General features: G+C 42.2%; 1 protein-coding gene and 1 long non-coding RNA gene across 2 annotated transcripts; one reads left to right on the top strand and one right to left on the bottom strand.

The window, feature by feature from the left end:
* Positions 1–6031: 6031 nt before the first annotated feature.
* LOC112560277 lies at positions 6032–9152 on the bottom strand. Its single transcript, XR_003098505.1, has 2 exons — positions 8926–9152; positions 6032–8376 (listed from the first exon to the last, which is right to left on the bottom strand). It is a non-coding gene; the product is annotated as an uncharacterized LOC112560277 (long non-coding RNA).
* A 6939-nt stretch (positions 9153–16091) lies between these two features.
* LOC112560195 lies at positions 16092–22754 on the top strand. Its single transcript, XM_025231842.1, has 3 exons — positions 16092–16648; positions 17614–19221; positions 21130–22754. The coding sequence occupies exons 1-3, from the start codon at positions 16253–16255 to the stop codon at positions 21736–21738; spliced, it is 2613 nt and encodes an 870-aa protein (XP_025087627.1). The 5' UTR covers positions 16092–16252; the 3' UTR covers positions 21739–22754.
* Positions 22755–23274: the final 520 nt, after the last annotated feature.

Raw genomic sequence — 23274 nt, 5'->3', positions numbered from 1 at the left:
TGGATCATCTAAGGAAACCTCGACTGATTTCATGAGCCATTCGCGGTTTCACCGTACGAGGCATGGCTTAATCTTTGAGAACAAGCAATGACTATGGTAGGATCAACCAGAATGCTGTGGGTGTACACGTAACCGACTCCCACGAAGCAGTCACCGCTGGAGCGCGGGTGCTTTTCGCTCTTGCAACCGAATCAAATCGGTTCAAATTTTCAACGTGCGGAGCGTTCACCCGATCGACACGGGCGCGCGCTCTTTCACTCGAGACACAGTCAAGCGTTATTCGATACGCCGACGCGGCTGGCCGAAAGGAGCACGACGAACCCCTCTCTCTGCTCAACCAGCCCACGCCTGAGCCGTGGGAAACGCGACAGCGAAAGCCGCGCGAATCGCCAGCGAGCCAACCCGTACCACACCCTTCTTCGGTCCGCTTCGAAACCGGCTCGCAGCAGGACGGGACGCAGACAACGATCACTTTCGACCGAGGGCGTCGCACGCCGAGCGAGCGCTCAGTTGCCGATGCAAAACCGAAACTGGGTGAGAACTACATGGCTAATAGTAACCTTTCTCTATTGCCATGTTCACTTTCTCGCGCCTTTCGGCACACCTGCTCCCATATATATAGCGCCCGATTTTGCCCTTCCCTGCCTTGTGCCACGCCTCCCCTTGCACCAGGCCCTCGCACCAGACCCTCCGCCAACCCTCCGCACCAGACCCTCCGCACCAGACCCTCCTGTTCGGTAAACTTGAAGGAAACGAGGTTCCCCTAAGCTTCAGTACCAAAATGAAGTTACTAATGACTAGAAGTGTGTTTTCAATGTGTTGCACCAGACCATCCGCTTTGCACCGACCCTCCGCTCGAACGAACATTGTACAGTTTTGGCACCATGCCCTCCGCACCAGACCCCTCCCCTCGAAACGAACATTTTACAAGTTTGGCACCAGGCCCTCCGCACCAGACCCTCCGCGAGACACAGTCACGCGTTATTCGATGCGCCGACGCGGCTGGCCGAAAGGAGCACGACGAACCCCTCTCTCTGCTCAACCTCGCGCGCCTGAGCCGTGCGAAACGCGGCAGCGAAAGCCGCGAATCACCACCAAGCCAACCCGTACAGACCTTCTTCGGTCCGCTTTCGAAACCGGCTCGCCAGATGACGGGACGCAGACAACGATCGCTTTCGACCGAGGGCTTCGCACGCCGAGCGAGCGCTCATTTGCAGATGAAAAATACAAAACTGGGTGAGCATTTCATATATAGAAACCTTTATAGCCACGGTCCCTTTCGCGCACCTTTCAGGACGCCTGCTTCCCATGTATATAGCGCCGACCTTAACCATACCTGCCTTGTGCCACGCCTCCCATTGCACCAGGCCCTCCGGGCACCTGACCCTCCCTTAGGCACCAGGCCCTCCGGGTACCTGACCCTCCTTAGGCATTCAACCCTCCAGGCACTGACCCTCCCTAGGCACCAGGACCCTCCGGGCACCTGACTCTCCCTAGACACCAGTCCCGGCACCAGGCCTCCGGGCACCGACCCTCCTAGGCACCAGGCCCTCCGGCACCTGACCCTCCCTAGGCACCAGACCCTCCAGGCACCTGACCCTCCCTAGGCACCAGGCCCCTCCGGGCACCTGACCCTAACTCTACGCGGCACCAGAACCCTCCTATTGAACTGAAACTTCCAAGATGATGGGTGAATCTCATTTGGTACGGTTATCGGGCTGGTATTGTTGTGATCGGTTTTTGTCGGTGTACAGAGACACAACGTTGTTCGGAAGGAGAAAGCGTTGCTGCTATGGACAACATTTGTTCAATTTTTCCCCTATTATTTCCTTTTTTTTAAACCAGGCCCTCACGCACCAGACCCTCCTCTTCGCACCAGACCCTCTCTCTGTGCACCAGACCCTCCTGTATGCACCAGACCTCCCATAGCACCAGCCCTCCATTTTAGTATACTTGAAGGAATCGAAAGGTACCCCTAAATTTCTAATACCAAAGCGAAGTTAATGACGAGTAAAGTTTTTTCAAGTCCTTGACTAGACCCTTCTATCTGCACCAGACCTCCCATCGAACTGGAATATTTTCAAAAGTTTTGCACCAGGCCCTCCCCTGGGTTTTTTTGAAGAAAAAAAAAGAAAAATAGCGAAGTAGTAAAAGAGAGAAAAAGTGGTGTGCTGCTTTACCGGTGCACCCGGTAGCTGCCATCACCACCTTTCCCCTTTGTACTGAGGAGGGGGACTGAGCCATCGTCGGAGATGCGTCCGTCTGCGAATGCGACAATCTCCTGGTCCAAGGCTCAATCTCAATAGATCGCAGTGAGGTGGCTGCTCTACTAAGTACGACACCCCGACCGAGAACTAGGTCGTCTACGAATGATTTGGCATCTCCACGTCGCATGGGGTGAAAAATCGTCCTGCGTCCCGCCGCGCACTGCTCGGCGCGAGCGGCTGATGACCCCTTCCTGTGGCTTCACCACCGCCGCGGCTGTGACAGGCGGCGTGTATCGCAGCGGCACTGAAAGTATCGTTACATATTCGGGCGGGGGATTCTGACTTAGAGGCGTTCAGTCATAATCCCTTCAGATTGGTAGCCTCGCACCATTGACTTATCAGCCAAGCACATAAACCTTTCGGGACGCCTGCTCCCCATGTATATAGCGCCAACCCTAACCATCCCTGCCTTGTGCCACGCCCCCTCCAAATTTCTAACGGGCGCGAGCCGTTTAGGCCCTCCCTAGGCACCAGACCCTCCCGAATCCCTTCAGCCGTTGCCGGTGTACAGCGCTGCCGAGAGACCGTTGTGAGTCTTTTTCCGATTTTTGCCCATCGTTTGAGAAAAGACACTAGGCCTACAGCAAGCGATGCTCGTTAACAACGATTCCATTTGAATTCCCTGGGGAAATTATTATCCATTTTATTTCTATTGATTTTTTGGTCAAAACAAGACTTGCATGACCATGAGAAATTAGAGAGAGGATAAAATATGTTACTTTTGTTTCAATTTTTTTTCTACACTTGTATTGCTTTATTTTGCTTCAGTGCTGAAAGAAAGTGCACATCAAGATAGTGAACATGGTGGCTTAGAAGATTTATTTTCCAATGATCAGCGAAACCAAACCCATTTGACTGGACTAAACAGAGATGGAAAAATGCCCAAGACTGGGATAGCAGACTTCTCGATTCAATTTCAAAACTGAACCATTTGCTCTATTGATGACAGACAGGTGTATGTTGAAGATGACGTGTTTAATTAAAGATGAGGCTGAACCTTACACAGTACTTGTCTCATACATTTCATACATCGCAGTCTGTTACATGCCACACACCATAATTCTTACACAGGAACGCGTTATGTTACAGCCCACACGTCAAACAAGTCACATGCGTTATGTACAGGCCCACGGCACATGTCACATGCGTTATGTTACAGGTCCACACGGCACATGTCACATGCGTTATGTTACAGGACCACACGTCACATGTCACACGCGTTATGTTACAGGTCCCACACGTCACATGTCACACGCGTTATGGTACAGAGACCCACACGTCACCCAGGCCACACGTCATCATACTCACACGTGCTTGTTGTTTTGCTCACCTGCATCTCCTACATCGCGGAGGAAAATGCCAACACCACGTGTTAGTGGCAGACTTCGTGCGCGTGTCTGAGTCAGAACAGTTTTGTACATCAGGGTACCTGTGAGAGTTTATGAAAAACAGTTACACACAAATACTTAGACACAACTTCACGTGCCTGTGTGCGCCAGGTATTCGGTGGGAGTTTAAAGAAGCCGTTTACACAGACAACAGACTGGGACATTAATCTAAAAAAATGTTATTTCCCACGAAGGCACATTTCACAAAATACCATTTGCTTTATTATATTACAGTTTGACTAATCATGCACTCGACTAAACCTTTAGGCTACTGGGCAACGGCCGTGGAGAATATGTATGTGTAAACCTTGACATAAACTGTGGTATTAAAATATCAAGAAAAATATTTTTTCAGAAGCGAGTAGAATGAAAGGAGGCAAGAAATCTGATTTTTTTTTAAAATATCAAATTTATCAACGAAATTTGACAAGAGCTTTCATTAGGCCACGTGCGTTTTGAACTGCTGACAATAAAACACATCTGGATACTTACGACTCCTGTACCAGTGCACTCAGTAACCAGTCCATCTGCCTGAGGTCACACCTTGCACCACGTGGACAATAAGAAAACAGACCAGAAATCCCAATGGAGCAGGACACTTCAGCTTCGTGTTCATTTTTCTGACCCTGCAATAATACTGTACTTTTATTTCGTCTTCTTTGTAACAGTAATATTCCCTGGATGAATAGATTATCCCTATATTATCTACCTTGATGGGTGTTAGTTCCTTTGTGCCTATTCTACAGTAGCTGCATGGAAGAAAAGAGACTGCTCATGTAAAATGACACTGGACGACGATGTTACACTAGATTTTACTTCCAAGAAGTACAGTATTCCATGGAGAGCCAACTGTCAGCCTGTTATTTTAGACTGTAGCAGGGCCGCCGAGAGCCAACCCGGGCCCCGGACAGACCTCTCCGGGCCCCTTGTACTTGTAATCCGTAAATTATTTTCCCAGTATATAATGTATGTTTACAATTCGAACTTCAATATTATCACTCAAATCAATTCTGCATGGGTAATGCTTGGTGTTCTGTCCCTTAGACCTTTCTTAAAAGAAAAAGAAAGGAGAAGAAGAAGAAAAAAAAAAAAATCCACTGACCAACGGCCGGGCCCCTTGACAGCCGCGGGCCGGGTACACCAGACCCCCCTGTCCCCCCCTCTCGTCAGCCTGTCCGAGACTCATTTCCTTGAAAGGTGGGATGGAGTTTCTAACATGGAAATGACGAGCAGAGAGCCGCCTGTGTCTAACCCTAAGACATATTTGGACAGGCAGCTTGGCAGGTTGAACTCTAGCCTCTCATCACCTTCGTCAGCCTTTCGTCACAGACCCTCAGCCACTCGACACCTCTACGTCATAGCCTGCCACATCCTTCCACGCTGGACCTTTTTCGCGAACACGTGACCCATGTTACTTTATTCACAAAATCCTTTGTAATATCTGAAATTAATCACTGTTATGTCTTCAATATTAATGCACAAAACTATTTTTTTAATTATTCACTACGTCTTCTATCATGAGGGAACAATAACCGACTTTGAACAGCAGGTCATGAGGTCTAGAAAGATTCCATACAAAAGTTGCTTATTAAAAAAAAAAAAAAACGACACAGAGCCTTAGAAGTTCAGTCTGATGACATTAAATAGAGCTGACTTACAAGGTTAAATTGTCGCTCGCAGGGTATGTCAAAGGTAAGTAGGATTCTCAAGTCTGGAGCGAAGCACACGATGTTAATATTGTCTTTGTAATTTATGTGGCTTCCTTCTTTTCTTGTCTGTGAATGGCAGCATATGTGTGGACACTAATGATACTCCTCGCCTTTGTTGTCATCACAACTTCTTTTTTCTCCTTCTTTTGTTACTGTATTCTGATTATTTATTGTTCTTTTTTTCATTCTTTATAATTTATGGCTTTTGTTCATTCATATATTTTCTTTTTTGGAAATGTCTGTTTTTGTTCATGTCTTATTGTGAACATGTAGAAGACAGGTTAAGTTAAATGTACGTCTGTAACAATTGACACTGCCTGACATTGATGCAAGACCCAAGCCAAGGGTTGTGGACAGGTTTGACAAAAACAGGACCTACAGAAATCCACACGCACGGAAGAAATCGCAAACACACATAAAGACATAAACCCTGGTTGATGTTTACTGTGTGGGAAGTTGAACAATGAGGCTGATGTTCAACAACCACTCGATGCCGCAGACTTTATGGTGGGAACGGAACAATGTGAATGTTTTGTAGTGTCCATGATACGGAGACAGTGAGTTAGAGAACAAAGTCAGAAGACTTTCCGCAGCCACTCACTTGAGAATATCAAACTACGTATATCTAACCGCCAAAGAAATAACAAACAAGAAATAACACGGAATATCCAAGTCTTCACGATGTAATTTTTAATTGAGTGCATTTTCACATTAGAATATAAAAAACACAGTATGCACAAAAAAGGTAAAAGGTCAATTCTTTGTACATATGTCACCAAATATCACAGGCATTGCATTCGTGTTTTTATCAATTGTAAACTTTGTACGGAGGGTAGTGATTGGATCTGTCATTTTTCTCCAAACCTTCCCGTCCTGTCACTTCCTTGCCAGTCATAAACAGGCCACTTCTATTTGTGGAGATTGGTAGCATTATGTTACATGAACGTTAAACAATAGCAAGCCATTTTCACAAAACAAGAGAGATAAAAATGGAACTGACTGTAGTCTACAGTGAACACTCCAGTAGAACACTCACACTTGAACATAACAGACCATTGCAGCCTCTTAAATGCGAGCCGCCTCTTGATGTGGCTCTATACCCGCCTTCTGCTGCTCCCCCTGCTTCCCTTCGCTCTCTCCCCACTCCTACCTCCCAACCCACCCCAGCCATGACTCCGACTGACCACTTTTCTTGATGTCGCACTGTCAGGGGAAGGCAAATAACAACCCTCACACAAAAGTGTAATACTGTCAGAAAAGCACATCCATTCATCTATCGTTTATTTCAGAACTCCTTGATTACAGCTATCGAAAAGAGTGAAGGCGGTAAAATTTCAGAAATGTCTATGATGTGTGAAAATGTATCCAAATCTTTGTTAGGGGGGATATGAGTGACAATTTCAGAGCTGGGTCTTTTAGACCATATTCATTATTTTGTCAAAACAATAAAATTATCGGTTCACGTAGCCTATTTGTAGAGTGTTCAGCTGTTAACTACTTACTAATAACTTTTAAATGGAACTTTAACCTTTAACCTATAAACGAATGGCGACTTTAAAGCTTTGCTTCTACTTGGCACTGATACGGTAAACACTCCCCTCGTGTACACCGAACAGAAAAAGATGAAGGTGTGTGAGTGCGAGGGCGCCTGTTTTCCACATGTGCACTTCCTTCAGTTAATCACTCCTTTTGAAGTGGATAAAATATAGTAGATACTACATTTCGCTTTCTCTCTCTCACACACACACACGCGCGCGCGCGGGAAGTTTTTTTTACCCCTTGTTTACCACGCTTTTGGCAGGTTGTCTCCACGAATGAACTAAGAGGCAGGCATGGCAGGGAAGCTAAATATAATCATTCTAACTGCGTTCACATGTAAGATCGCTGCCGACTGGCAGTCCGGAAATCAGCGATTGAGATCAGCAGCTATGCACCATTCGTTTCCTTCTTTCGAAGCAAATTGCCCCTGGGGGCTTAAGTAAACAATGTTATAGTAAATGTTAGGTTATAGTAACCATCTTCAAAAGGTTCAACAGCGTGCATGCTGACAACACGTGAGAATTGTGGCAATGGTGAGCACAGAAAATAAACTTTCCGTTGTTCATGCGGCATCTCGTGATAAACATTCTCTTGATAAACCAACTGTTCTTAACAAAAAATCAACTTCCCATGCCGATTCCAAAGCTTTCTCTTCATCAGTAGTTTGACAAACGTCTGCAAATCTTCTCATTTGCAAGTCAAATTTCATCTAGTCATCCGTCGCAGGATGTAGAGGAAACTGAGATGAGAAGCAGTGTGCAAGCACCCAGACAGCTACTTCATGAAGTCACGGACTATCTCTCCTGCATGCTGAGATGTCTAGAGACTTCATTCCTGTTCGTCGATTTCAGGGAGAGGGGGTAACACAGGGGATCGGGGGATGACGGGAGACAGAGATGGCGAAACACCTGCCAGGGTCGGTGATGAGGGTGGGGTAAAGCTTTGGAAAGCATCTACCCATTCCTCAATGCTATCATGCCCTCGTACATCAAAGGTGATGACCGTGCCCTCAAAGTTGTTCTGCACCACTCGAAACTGGGACAGGCAGTCCCCCGGCACGATGCTGCTGGATGCCGACCGCAAGTTGACATAGGTGGCGTTAGTGGTCACTGCCTGGTCTTTGCTCACCACCGCAAAGTGCTCAAAGCAGCTGCGGTACACCCGGACGTACACAGGTACCCAGTACGACTTCTCTCCCATCCGGTGGAGAAGGCACAGCTGGCCGGACTTGATCTCATACTTCTCTCTGTCTAACAATTCACGGCCAGGACTGGCGGTGTCGCCAGTGTTCGGCATTGGTATCGATGGAGGTAAAGTAATAGCAGGAGGGCACACAGAGTGTCGCATGTTGCACGTGTCTGTCGTGTACCTGGACGTGGCGTTTAGGTGGCCTCAGCAACGGGCAAAATGCGAGTCAGCAAAAGTTCTCGATGTCTGCGGCGATAGGTCTGGTACCCACAGCAACGCTTTGAACTGATGCAACAAAGCACAAAGGTCAGGTTAAAAGAAAAATAATCTCGAAATAAAAGTTACTTCACAATCGAAAAATAATACCATTCACAGCAAGCAGAGGTAAATCCACCCACCCAAAAAAACCACGTGTAATACCGATGACAGCCAATGTCTTATATTGTCCAAGAATTCGTACTGAAGCTAAGCACAAGTCAACTTTCAGGCGTGTGCGTCACCGGCTATTAAATTAACTTTTTTTTTTGATAAATTAACTCCGGTCTTTGCATAAAGTGGCCATCTTGAATTAATTATGCGCTTGATTAAACGGATGCCCATAACATACGTAATCGAAGGATGCAGGATGTGGAAGCAGTGAGTGACAAAGGGAAGGCAGGTCACAATGAAGCCCTTAACACCTTATGGCAGGTTTGCCTGGTACTACAGTAAGTGTTCCACTCACCAACAACATATTTTGTACTTTCCAAATAAATTGGTAAACAATTCAGTCTATACTATTTGGACGTGTCCAAAGTATGAGTATGTGAATCTGGAGGTAGAAAAGACACTTACCCAATTTGGAATCAGCGTCGTGTATTTTTCCCTTCCGAGCCTGAGGCCATACGCTGCCACAGATGACACAGACTGAAGAAATTTCCTGATTCAGACAGTATTTTACTATTACGTTCTACTGCAATTCAAGTAGCAGACGAAATGTGGAATACAAAAACAAATACGAATTATTTCAGCAGCAGTCACGAATTCTGGGTTCTCGTCTGTCTGGCTTAAGCTGTCTCGCGCCAGATATACAGCAGGCACAGCAGACGACACTCACCGAGGCCTGGCTAACGAGCTACCTGATTGGCTGAGAAAGACGTGCGGTTGTGATCTTAGCTTTCATTTGTCAGGAGCTCGCTAGAACTGTGCCGCAGTCTCCACGCAGTGCAACGAGACTTCTGTGTGCATGCGTGCGTGCAAGCGTCTGCAAGAACGCGCGAGAGAGAAAAGAGTTTATCCAGTACAGATGAATCAGGTCACGAAAGGAACTCTCCTCGTTTTAGCTTGTTTATGCACTACAACGGAGTTCAGAGAGGTCGAGAGATGAAAGCAAGTCCTCACTACCGTCTGCATACATAACTGGAACGTGCAGCTAGAGGCCACGTGCACAACCAATCTCTCAAATTTAAAAACGATCTTATGAAGCGCATTTAGAAAGTTTTTTTTTTTTTTTAATCGCTTCTCTGCCATTTGAATGCGTTGCGACAGATTGTGTTAGCTGGAGCGAATGACTCGCGTTACCATTTTGATCTTAAACAATATTAGTTTTTTTTAAGTTCTTAATTTGTGTTATGCACAATCATTAAACTGATTATCTAATTAAATTTAAGGCGTAAAGAGTTAAAAATTAGAAATATGTTGAGCAACTGGCCCCAGGCAATTTTTGAATGTAATTTTTTTGATAACTGAGATATGTTTTTCAAGAAAAAATCTTAACCATGGTCAACTCTAACCAGATGGGTGGAACATATAAGTGACAATCAATCAAACAAGCAAGCAAAAAATCATACTAACATTCCTCTTTTTCTGTACGAAACTCTTTACTGACAGTCATGTTATGTTAATTTGGTGGTTACATATCGTTCTTTATCATTCTGCTGCTTATGAAATGCTGCACAAACAATTCTTAACAAGTTTCAGTGTGACTATGAAAGGTACAGTTGGAACTACGGTCTGTGAAGGTAACAATCTATCACTCTACACTTCTGCTTAGATATTTATTGTCCCCTTATTGAAAAGACAATAGAATACAATCCTCCTGTTGAGTTTTAAAAGTCTTATATGTACTGTGCTGCTTTGATGGAGCAAAATGTTCTTTATTAATTATAAAGCCATCAACATTCAGCCTTGTAGAAGCTCTCGAAGGACACTGGTCAGGATTTGAGATCTCTAATTTCACACACCGTGCAAGGCAGTACCCTTACACACACGCACAAAAATGATTTTTAATGTGCTTAAAATAAACCAAAATACAGCGGTAACCTGTTCGCCCATTTATTATGAAAATAATGTACAGTTGCTTGTTTTTTTTCGGATGCAGGTGTTCCGGTATTTAAATAATCTCTAAATTCTTGACGCCTTGGATTAAACAAGTGGAAAACACGCTCGCGACTCCTCCAGTCGGTGTCATGCTTGCAGTAGTGCCAGCCAGCACGTGCAGCGAAATATCGTATTTCCAAGATTGTTTAGATGCCGAGGTTTGCCCTACTCAGGTGTGCTTGCGTCACCAGCATTTCTTGTACACCTGAGCCTACTTCCCTCACCGACTTACACTTGACAGCGCGAGACTTTTTACAGCGCGTGAGGTCTGACGCGCTTTGTCTTACGACAGCGAATGTGGGACACACGATCGATAGCTGCCAGACTAGCCAGCACTAGCCGGAACTAGCCGGACTAGCCAGCACCCAGGACGACAGGCCAAATGGCACGCGGCCGCCGCAGCCAGCGACATCTTTAAAAGACACTCGCACTCTAGCAGCGACAAACAGCAGGAAACTGGGGCGGGCAGGGTGAAGGATGACAGTCTGAACATGATGGGTGACCACTGACTCCAGAGCTTGTCAAAACATGGCTGCAGAGAAAGGATGAGTTCTCATCGGTCACAGCACATTTTCATCTTCTTCTCTCGACTAGACTGGTGGTAGTGTACACACTGACTATTGCTGTGGTGTACAGTGACTATTAGTAGTAGTGGTGGTGGTGGTGGTGGTACTATGAAATCATGGTTAAGGGTCGTCACATGTATCAAAGACAATGTAGTTTTAATACTGGAGTCGTTTTGTAAAATGCAGAAGACAAGTTGGCTGATGTCTCAGTCAGCATCCATTGTTTTATTTTCTACTCCTGTACTTCATCTTTATGTTGTTCAGTGTCTCTATACGTACCTCACTGTCCGCTGGCATTTATCTTTCATTTATTGTCTGCTCAGAGAGTGCCCTTTGTCTGTCGTGATGCTGCGCGTTGTAATTATTATTATTTCTTCTACAGAACACTATAGTGCACATAATATTGACTGTATACCACGTGGTGTGAGCGGCCAAGCTATGATTACCTCTTTGTCTGATGTATTGATTATTTGCTGCTGTCGTCATCCTGCAGCCTGTTTACTTACATAGTCTGGACCAGTAAGTAGGTATGGACTGGCGGCAACACAGGTATTAGATTGAAAGAGATGAGGGAATTCGTCAATTCATCCAATACAGTTTTTGTCATTTCATGACAACCGACGTGACTTTGAGACCTGATTTCAAATACTAAAAAAAACAGTAAAACTATTTCGAATGGGTTTCCTCTAATTTGTCACATGTCTGCGATCTAAACATCTCGTTTTGGAAAATTTAGGTTATTTCAGTCTTATTTAATATTTAATATATTCTTTAATTGTTTCGTTGCTGTAAAGCTTTCATAATTTTTTTTTATCACACTTAGCTTATTTCCTTTACTTCTTTTTAATATCACTATTTCTACTTTCGGTAAAAAAATTGTAAATTCCTTATTCCGTAAGAAAGTAAAGAACAAGTTGTTTATTGTTAGTGAACAGTACTTGTAATGACAAAAGCCTTGAAACAAACAGCCTCTTATCAATCCTCCAAAGCAACTCTAATTGTCTGTAAAAAAAGAAAAGAAATTTGAATTGAAGTTAAGCTGATTATCTGATTATTTACTCATTGAATCATTCCTTGGCCTCTGTCGAATAACCAGTTGTGTTGGTCTGCCTATACTGGTTACTGGGAGGGGCAATGGCTGACAAGGGTCGCCACGTGAGACTTTCCAAGCGGCGGTATTTTTTCACGTTTGACAGCCAGTTGTTTTCTTTGTCCAGACCATTTTGCATCTCCTCGCCATTGCCCAATGTTCCAAAAGGGTGGTGACTGCTCCCGCGTATTCACTGGTCTTTTGCTCCATGTTGGAGATTCGGAGCAGTTTGCTTGGTCTCGACTCTTGAATGTCTGAATTCTTCTTTCCATATCGGAAAACAAAGTCCGCCTCCTGACATCCGCAGAACAGGATGGGAACTATGACCAACATACAGCAACTTCCTGTTGTCATTGCTGCACCAGATGCTGCTCACCTTGGCCACAGCAGCTGTTGCTGTTGCAATCCCGATGCGAATCTCCGCCGTTCAATTGCTATCTTTGGAAAGGATGGTTCCCAAGTATTTGAAGCTGTTCACCTCTTTGACCTGTATTGCGTTCGTGGACATCTCCGCTGTGCAGTCGACTTTGATGAAATTGTCGTGTCACAACCTGTAAGACCGTCAAACGCCTTTAAGTCGATGAAGCTGAGGATTTTGTACATGTAGGTGTCTTTCTATCACGATGTGACAGTTGAAAGTCTGTTCAGTTGTGCTCCTTCTAACAGTTGTTCAACGATTGAAATTATTTTTTTTCATTACTTTGAGCATCACTTTGCTGTAAACGCCAGGTGACTTCCCCCAACTACCTCTACCACTTAGAATGTCACGTAGGACTTGTAGTCTGTAGGCTCGCTGATTCTTGTCTGGCTGCTCTAGAGGATGCTGGAGTCAGCCCTCAGCTGGAACTTTTACACGTCTCTGCAGTATACAGTCCATTTTTAGTGCAGCAGTTCATTCATTAATTAAACCCTTGACCGATACTAGCTGACAACTGTTAAAACTGGTCCACCAATGCAAGTGTGGAGGGGAGACCTGGGTAAGAGCAGTACGCAGGCCTTTCATGAGCGGCGGTGAGCAAGTCCTGAACCAGACTACCAGTCAACTCCTTTACATTCGTCAGCCAGTCCCTTCTCTGTCCCACCATCCCCCAGGGAGCTCTAAAAGACAAAGTGTCGTGCTGGGTTACAGGTCTAAACCAGACCAGCTCGCCATTTTACTGTCGTCATAATGGCTTTCTGGTGAGACGAGGGTAGCGGTCGAATTGTTTGTTTCTTAGGCATTTGCTCTCTCATGTCTGGATTCTTTTTTCCCCACAGGATGTGATGATTTAACAGTAACACGCAGCTGATATGCCGGTATACTACTGTAATAAAATAGACATTAAACTACATACAAATAATGTAAAGCTATTCCAGATCTTTTTCGCGTGTTGTATGTCTACATTATATGTAAACGTGACATAAACATTATTCACTTATGAAAAGTGTGAAGTCATTGCATCTCTCACCATTTATCTTAAGTCTCGCAAATGTTGTCAAATGTCAATGAATAAAGGGCAGACGAGATGATAGATAACAGTAAATGTTAATTCCTAATTTCAGTTGTGTATGATGAAAACGTTTGGGTGTGTGTGCACATCAACTCAATATTAAGCGCTCCTGAGGTCGGGTTGAGAACACCTGTTGAGCTCGAATGTTGTAGTTTTGACTGAAAATAAATGGTGCTTTTGGTGCAGCCGTTTGTAGTTACTTGATCGACAGTACACATTAACTGTGGCGATGATAGAGGTTGTGGCGGTGGTGGCAGTAGTAGCGATCTTTTCTGGAACTTCACGCGCTGTGCTGAGGTGTTTTGTTTATTATTGTGGCATGCGGTTACAAGGGTAAGTCCTAGCAATGAGTTGCAGATGCTACTGTCTTGGTGGCCACAGAAACAACTTGACACTGCCAAGTTGTGGAATAACTTTTAATGCTGCGATATTTCACCTGAATCTGCTCAGCTGTCTTCGTGCCTTTTTGCGTTGTGTGCACAGTCTTGTGCTTGGCTCTGTCACTGTGTGCGTGAGAGTGTGTGTGACTGTGTGTGTATTTGTGAGAGAGAGGTTTCGCAGCACACAAACAAGCTTTTCCGGAGCGACGGCTGTTTGCCAGAGATAACGAACGGGTGCCTTCAGCGCGAGAGTAGCGTGCAACGCGCGTGAACTGGACGAACAGCAATGAGGTCATCAGGCACTTCCGACTACACCAGTCCATCAGCAACTTTGCTCCGATCATGAATTGCATTGCAGTAACAGCAGCAGTAGCAACACCAGTGTTATGTACAGCAATGTTTTGTTTCTTACATAACACATACTGCTCTAGAACTCTGGACAATACTATCATTAGACAAACACATGTATCTAGCGACCCGCTATAGGACGTCTCCAGTATTACAGATATGAGCATCATGTCACTGTCCTAAGTGCGTCGTCTCAGAGTTTGAGACAGAATTCCTTCCAGAAACTTCAACCTCATTTCATTTCTAGGGAAGGGTAAAATCACGGGAAATAAAACTCACCGATGATATTCAAGATTGCAGTTGGTCTGCGCAGTAATGGCAGGTGCATTGTATATTGCTTATACTTCTTGTAAACTGTCTGTTTTTACAATTGTATTTATTTGTAGATATTGTGTACATGCTGTATATATAATATATAAGCTATCAAAGATGGTTGAAGTTGAGACAACTGCAGGTGAGTGTTAGACACTCGCGTACACGTAGACGCCTGGACATTTGTCTGATCCTCTTGAAGTTAAATTTGGTGTTCCTCAAGGTTCAATATTAGGACCTCTTATTTTCCCCATATACAATAAACGATCTTCCTCTCCACATATCCCAATCATGTGAAATGTTTGCAGACGACACCACAATACACGCACACCACCAACTGATTGAGCCACTTGGTTCCCTCCTACAGTTGAGCGCCGACGAGCTTCAGGCTTGGACTGTTCAAACCACATGTCCCTCAACCTCCAGAAAACTGAAGTCAGCCTCTCCATTTCCAATAATGGAACTACAGTTCCACAAACTCATGGATGTTACCATCGACAATATAACTTGTCGTGGTCCCAACACATCTCTGCCACAGGCAAAAACATCTCCAAGAAAGTCTAGCAGCGTTCAAGAATTAAACATTTCCTAGACCCTCACGCAAGAACACTCTTCTATACTACCCACATCCAGTCAATCATTAACTACGCCTCCACTCTCTGGGACTCCGCTAGTGGAGCTTCCATAAAACCTTTAGCAAGTGTTCAGAGGCGAGCAATCAAAGCCGTTTTGCTAAAATGACCAAATGACTTCACCTCTCTAGGCGTCTTCCTCTGAAAGACAGACTTAAATTTGATTAATGCATTTTCATGTACAAAATACTCACGGCTAAACTATCGCCAAGACTCTCTCTACTATTTTCCTCCAATAACACTAGAACTTCCCCAAAACTGAATATTCATATTCCTGGAATAGACTTTTTAAATCAAGTCTGAAATACTCAGGAAGCGTGCTGTTGAACTCCCTGAACTCCTTTCGACGCCATCTATACCTAAATACATTCAATGCAATTAGATGAGGCCTCTAGCAATACCTCCCAACTCCAGGAAACCTTGTAAATATATGTTTTTCTCATCACTTTTGTACATATATATATTCACCTTCCGTTCTCCTTTTGATACCTTACCTTATGTTTACTACTAATTATTCTTATAGTGAACTTAATTATCAATTACATAGTTTATTCTTTCTCTGTAAAAGGAGAGAGGCTAAATGGAAAAAAAGCATGCATTTTCTTGCTTATTTTACCTCTCGTTAATAAAGAATTGTCATTGTCATTGTCATTGTTACAGTATTGTCATTGTCATGTTCAGACAGCCGCTTTCGTTACTCCTGTATGTGTTAAAATGAGGTTTCTCATCTCGTTTAAAATAATCTAAAAAGGTGATTTAAATAAGAACGCCATTACCCGCGAATACCGTAAACACAACGGTCTTTGCTTTACCTTGAACCGACAGGTGCTTTTCGACAAAATCCCGATTTATCTTTTTAAATTTTAGTACGTGAATCAACGTTGCCACTAGCGAACTTTTGGCTTAACCGAAGTGAAAATTGTCGATTAAAAGTAAATGTCTCTTGTAAACCGCTTTAAGAACTAGACTGGTCGTGGAATCGCAGATGTTTGAGCTTGTACATCTCCGAGTGACTGCTATGGTGGCAAAGCGACGGTTGACTCCACTACGTGTCCTCAAAGTTTTCGCACTGTTGACGTTAACGGTCGTAACTTTCTTTGTTCTCCACAGGATCCATGTCGACAAGTATGCTTTAGATAGTGTTATACGAATACCAAATATCTTGCCTTTAAGAAACATTAATCTGCAAAATCAGGAAAACTTGAAAAAATCGCGATGCACGTTGCGTCGTCTGCTACGAGAAACGAAAAGTTCGGAATTAGCAGCTTGCAGACGAGTTCAACCAGTCCCCGGCTCGTGTGATGAAGCAGAACAATTATTTCACTCCAAATCACCAGCAACCTGTCATCACCAGAGGAAACTGGAGTTGTGCAAAATAAATGTATGTTTTATTGTATTGTGATAATATGTGCGTACACTGACATGGACCAAAGTCAAAGTCTGTGTGACTGCTGATGATCTTATGTTTTCTGTTCATTGTAACCAATTGCCATTCATTCCTCATTGGTGTAAAAGTCTGTTGTTTCCTGTTTAAAGCATTTAAGTTTGTCGTGCCCACTACATCTTAGAAATGCTATAGTATCGCTATTAATGGTTTTAACAGAAAGGTGAGAAAAATGAGTGGATGAATCCCATGCAGCAATAAGGTGAACATTACTAATTAAGTGATTAAATAGATAAACAGATTAATATTACATGTTAAGTTAATGGAGAGAATAAAATACGGCATCCAAAATTGAACAGTATTAATAGTGAATAAAATAAACAAAATGAAAAGATGGTTGATATAGTACGTATTGAAGAAGGTAAGTTACATGTTATGCTTAGAGCTCTGCAGTCTGTCTTGTGATTGTTTCTTTATAAATATACATGCTTTTTCTATGGCTGAGCCAGTGAGTACTTTACTATAGCCGCTCTTCCTTTCTATTCAACATCTTTAGATTGCAAAACAAGAGTGCTAGTCTAGTAGATTTACTGCTACTTGGTTTATTTAAGCTATGATATATCCAAAAATTAACAGTACCAGTCTTGTGCATTATACTTAAAACATAAAACATAAACATAAAATGCAATATTAATTCTTACTTCAAACTTTTATTGAAAATCATCCTGATACATATAAAGAATTTTTATAAGACCTTTGTTTCTGAAAGAAAATGTCTGGCTATCTTCTGTGCATGCATTATATTTTCATTTCTCCATTTTTGTTTGACATGTCTTCTTCTTTGTATTATGCTTGGAATATCTGTTGTGAAGTAGAATGATTAAGCACTGCACCAAGATCTTGTTTGTGCCATGGGAATTGTGACAAAATCGTGTGTTTCAAATTATTATTGTTATTTACAGCAATCTGCAGGAGGCTATGTGCAGTGTCAGGCTGACATTTGCTTGTCCTTGATTTCTGTGGGGACAGTCCGCACAGACAATGGCAGAGTGAAGTGGCAGAAATTCAATTCCACATCCAGTGCAGAGAAATATATCTCCAGCCTGCTGCACCCATCCACTCACAAACTCCACTTTGGATTTTGTTATATAGCATGTGAAACTGTGTCCGATGAATTCAGGATTAATAATTTTATCAATCAATTTTGGTATGATGATGATTTTCATGAACTTGAAGAAGTACAAATACTACTCTTGCCTCCCAGTCATGCAGAATTACCTGTTCATTCAAGCAGAGATGGCACCAGCAGAGTTAACAAAAATGTCAACATCAACATGATTTTCACAGATTCCGTCTCACATCAGCATTTTCTTCGGTCATTGCCGCAAACCGTAAAGCTGCTGCAAACTTTGCATCAAAATATGTCACACAAAGTAAGTGTGATGGAATTTGACTTGGTGCAGGGTGTTCGATCTCGGACATTTGAAACTTTACAGTTGCTCTTTTCTGGAAGAATTGATCCATCAGCTAGACCATTTTCAACTCTTGAGCTGCCTCCTGAACCCCTGAAAACAGAAGTCCTCTTGCAGCGACTAAAACAAGAAGGCTATACCACTTTGTGGCTTGAAGATATGTGCTATAGATGGGAATGGGGGCTGTCCAAAGACCTCAGAGTTTTCAACAAGTCTTTATCAAGGGAGGAGTCATGGGACAGACTTCAGAAAGCTTTAGTAAAAGCAGGGATTGATTCTATGGAAGTGACTTTAGCAATGTGTAAGATACTGAATGACAATGGTGTGCCAGACATCTTCCATGGTCCAGATGCAGTATGTTACAATGGAAAGCATCAGCATGAGTATCTTTTTGACTACCTTCTGTTGTACCAGAAAGAAATGCTTGATTTGAAACAATCATTTTTCACTTTTTTGGAAACAAATATTGGACATGAAGACACTGGGCTCCGTGTGCAGTCCCTTGATAGCACATTATCAAGTTACTTACAGCAAGCAGCACAGCAAGAAAATACATTGACGGTATTGTTTTCGGACCATGGTAATGCTTATGGCATGTTTGTAGAAAAGTCAATGGAAGGACACATCGAAATGTTCCATCCATATATTTTTTTAATTATCCCTGAGAATGTTGCATCCCATCTAGGTTCAGCATCAATGTCAGCACTGCTTATCAACCAGCATCGCCTTATTAGTCATCTAGACCTCTACTACACCTTAAAGGCCCTTGTCACTAATTTCACTTTAGAGGTGGATAAAGCTCATGAACATTATGAAGTAAAGAGATGGGGACTGTTAGAAATTGTTTCTCCAAATCGTACATGTGATCACATTCCACGAATAATGCCTAACCTTTGCATTTGCACCAATTTTGATATGGAGGTGAGGAAAGATTCCTATCATGCCTTGTTTGCTCATCTAGCATTGGGATTGTTGAATAATGAAATTCAGCACCAGTTTCATCAAGGTTGGTCAGATCATGGCTTGTGGAGGGGCTTTGGGCACTGTCAGCAGATTTATCTGGTGGACTTTACAAACATCAGGAAGACATTCCATGGGGTATGCTTTCCAAAGTTGAATAAATGTTATAGTCTTTATGATGATGGTACATTTGCTATAAGTTTTAGAAGTAATTAAGTTGGTTGACTACTTTTTAAAAGATGCTGATAGTTGTATAGTTTTGTAACTGAGCAGATAAATGTCATATTTCTTTCCTTTGAATAACTTTGTCTAGAAATACTGCTGCTCAATATCTAGGGTTAATTGTATATAAAAGAATAACCGCAGTTGGCTAGTAAGTTTTAGTGGATACTGGGATATAAGAGTTAAAATAATATGCCAGTTTTTGCCATGGCAATCAAACAAATCTTTAGCATGAAACACAGTTTACAGCTTGCATTGTTTCCAGTTTTATGGTGACGTTGCAAAAGTAAACATGGGCATAAGCTAAATGTAGTTTTCAAAAGCCTGATATTCCACTGATTTTTTCTGCATTCTGTTGTTTGCCAGTAGTTATATGTTAGGTGAAATTCCTAACTTTTTCTGATGTGTTTGTAAATTCGGTTTAATAAAGACAGTCTGCCATCCACTGTACTGGAAAAAGACTGTTAAAGTATTATAAATTTTTTCTTTTTGTGAAGGCATGGCACATTAGTTTTTATTTTGCTTTAAGTCTGTTGTTACAGTGGGCAAGTTGGCCACAGTTATGATGCTGTGTTGTGCATATTCATTGTTACCATAGAGTTTTTCTGTCAGTTTTGTGTTGTCACATGTATACTTCTCAAAACAATGGAAAGGCCAGTTGTGTAGTCAATCACTGTTTCGTACCAATAAAAAACATTTTTTATTCATTAAATGAAACATTATCAGCCCATTTCATCGAAACTAATCATTTTAACGACAAGAATTTTAGCTTGGACTGACATAAACCCATGTTTTCAAAATTCACAAAAGTGATATCTGAAAAAAGGAAGTCATTATTTTGTGTGTCTGCCATTAGCCTGAATGCAGGCAAGACACCATTGTCTTGTGGACTGAACCTATATTTTCGGAGTCCTTTGAGGAATTGCTTGCATCTCTTGCTAAAGAAACTGCTACAGTTGATAGGTCAATGTTGCGAGAGGTGACTGGCTGTAAGTTGCTGCCCCAGGACAACTCACAGATTTTCAGTGGGATTCAGATCTCAGGAACAAGCTGGCCAGTCCATGGAGTTGACTTGGTGCTGCAGGAAGTAATTGATGTCCCTGGCCTTGAGCAATTTGGCATTGTCGTTCTGAAGTATGGCGCCTGGTCCAATGGCCTGCAGTGCTGGGAGTACCAGAGGTTGTAAATTGTCATCTCTGTATTCCATGCCTGTTAGGTTGTCTTGCACCAGGACGAGGGGAATTCTGTAGGCTGTATCCATCCCACCCAACACCATGATGGATCTACCACCATAGCAATCACATTCCACCACAGTGGTAACGCTCTCCTGTCATCCCCAGATGCAGATTTGGCCATCGTGTAAGGACCTGGCAAAGCAAGATTCATCAATGAAGAAGACTGCAAGCCACTGTTGCCTTGTCCATATCAGATGGCATTGTGCCCATGCAAGACATGCAGCATGGTGTGCAGGTGTCAGGACAGGGCGGACAGTGGGTCATCTTGACTGAATTGCTCTTCCTGAGACAGTTGCAGACTGTCTGGTCACATAGTTACGTTGGCGAATGCTTGCAGTTGTCCACTTCATGTGCTCACCATTCATAAAAATGTAGAAAATATTAAGGTGGCCTGTCCATTGTTTTGAGCAGTATATTATATATGAACTTTGTGTTGTTTGTTGTGCCATTGTTACTGTGGAGTTGTATATCTTGTTGCACTGACTTCTTTTTTAGTGACACATTTACCCAGTACTTGAAAATAGATATAATGTAATTTTTGTTGTTGAATATGAGTGAACATTTGAATTTTCTTTCTTTTTTTTCATAGAACAACACTATTACACTGAAGATGGATATTTTGGCATTGCCCAAGGAACTTGCAGGTGTGTATAGGACCAATTCTTCTAGTGTCAAACCTGAAGTCTTTTTTATCTCCATTTTGGCACGACTGGATGACAATCAGATATTCCTGGAAAAAGTTGATCGGCTCACACCATATAGCCAAGTTGCTAAATGTGCTGATAAATCTGTTGACCTAAAATTATGTGTTTGTGACTCCAAAGTGAACAACAGTCTGCTGGAAACAGAACTCAAAAAAACAAAGGATTTCTCCATGAATGAGAATCTAGAAAAGAATGATATATACTTGCACACTCACATTTATTCCTATCCATCCACAAATGAGTGTCTGTTACTGATAGAAAGGAAAAATCAACATGGTGGGTTGTTTTTTGTGGCTAATGTTTGTCCAACAAAAATATTTCATGTACAGTTTTCACTGCAAACTGTAAGAATGCATGTGTCAACACAAAACAGTCCTATACAAGGAACAGTTTACCCAGGCCAAGAAATACTGTTATGCATGGCAGTCCAAAAATCTCCAAAACCTGATTGGAGCTGGTCATTTAGTTCACAGTATTCTGAAGAAATCATTTAAATATTTGAACTGCAAGTGCATTGTAAAGAACCATTGTTGTGGATTGTCAATTGGTGATCACCAAGAGTGCCTTGTATTCTCTAATAGCATGTTGTTTTCTCTTCAGTTTCAATTTGGGTCTAAACAATTAATGCAGGCCAGCAAGCAGTAAATGGTCAGGGTGCAACGGTGTACTTGTCATCTACCATCTTTTCCAGCAGATATTTTCTAGATAGTGGTTTGACAATACTTCTTGTTTAGAATGATGAAGTTTTATGGGAAAAAAATAAATCAGAGCTTGACACAAAATTAAATTCTTTTAAAAATTCATTATAAAAATGTTTCCATGCTTTATTAATTAAAATGATGTAGTGATAAAATATGTTCCACATTACCTCAAAAACATTTTTGTCTTTTTTTGAGATACAATTATGGATAGAGACATGCACATTTTTAATTGTATTTTTTATCAACTTTCAAACAACTGAAACAAAAAAATGATTTTAACCTGTAAGACATAAAGAAATGGAAGATCAAACATGACTTTTCTCAGGTGAGGAAATGTTTGCTATGCCACCCATTTGAATTTTGACCAATTAATGTTTATTGTATTGCACTTTTGCAATATGTTTAATATTTTTGATACTGTTTTTATTTAATTCATTTTCTCTGCTGTATCTCTATGGTTATCCCATGTATTCTTGCATACATGTGATGCTATCAAACTTATATTTTTCTTATTACATGCAGTTGGGCTTACATTTACACCTGCTACAGTTCTGGCACATTTTGGAAATGCATTGTTCCTTTTTGAAAGAAATATTTAGGATTTGCAGATTGAAATGGTGTGTACTCTTTGTGTTTCAGCCCTGGTGACAATTAAGGACCACATACAATACAATTTTCTGTGAATATCTTTCATGCATCTAATTACAGAAAGGTGTACATCAGCTAGTTTTGGGTGGATAATATAAAATTATGTGTACTTAAATTATGTTGAACATTAAAGAGCACAGAAGCTGTTTCAGTATAAGAAAGTGGATTCATTTCTTGGTGTGTTACTGCTGGATGAATAAAATGCAAGATTATTATATTTGTGCTCTTTTGGGGCATTCTGGAAGTATTATGTTATTGTTATGAGCAGTCACACATAATTTATGTTGTATTGAAAAGACTTTGCAGAAAGTGAGTTATAGAAAGTATTGGTATTGGGCACAATCCAATAGAATACAGCATGGAAGTACATCTTGCTTCGAGGGATGGAGTGGAGCTGAGTTAGCTGAAGAGAGACCTGTGGGATGTGTGTACCAGTAACAAACCTGAAAAAACCTCAGCTTTTGAGTGCCACATTGATTGAATGGAATGTCAACTGCTGTATCGCCTAAGCCAGATTTGTTCCTGAAAACCTGCCATTTGGTATCTTATCATGCGGGTATTCTTTAGCACTTGCATAAGAGAGACAGCTTTTCTTCTATGCCCCTTAAATATCCATGCCTTATCGTTGGAATGACAGCCACACATATTAGGTTATGTTCCTTCCCACACTGCACCCTCACA

The sequence above is a fragment of the Pomacea canaliculata genome, linkage group LG3, assembly GCF_003073045.1.
Source record: "Pomacea canaliculata isolate SZHN2017 linkage group LG3, ASM307304v1, whole genome shotgun sequence".
NCBI lineage: Eukaryota > Metazoa > Mollusca > Gastropoda > Architaenioglossa > Ampullariidae > Pomacea > Pomacea canaliculata.
The sequence above is the reverse complement of the archived record's forward strand: the minus strand, read 5'-3'. Positions and strand labels throughout refer to the sequence as shown.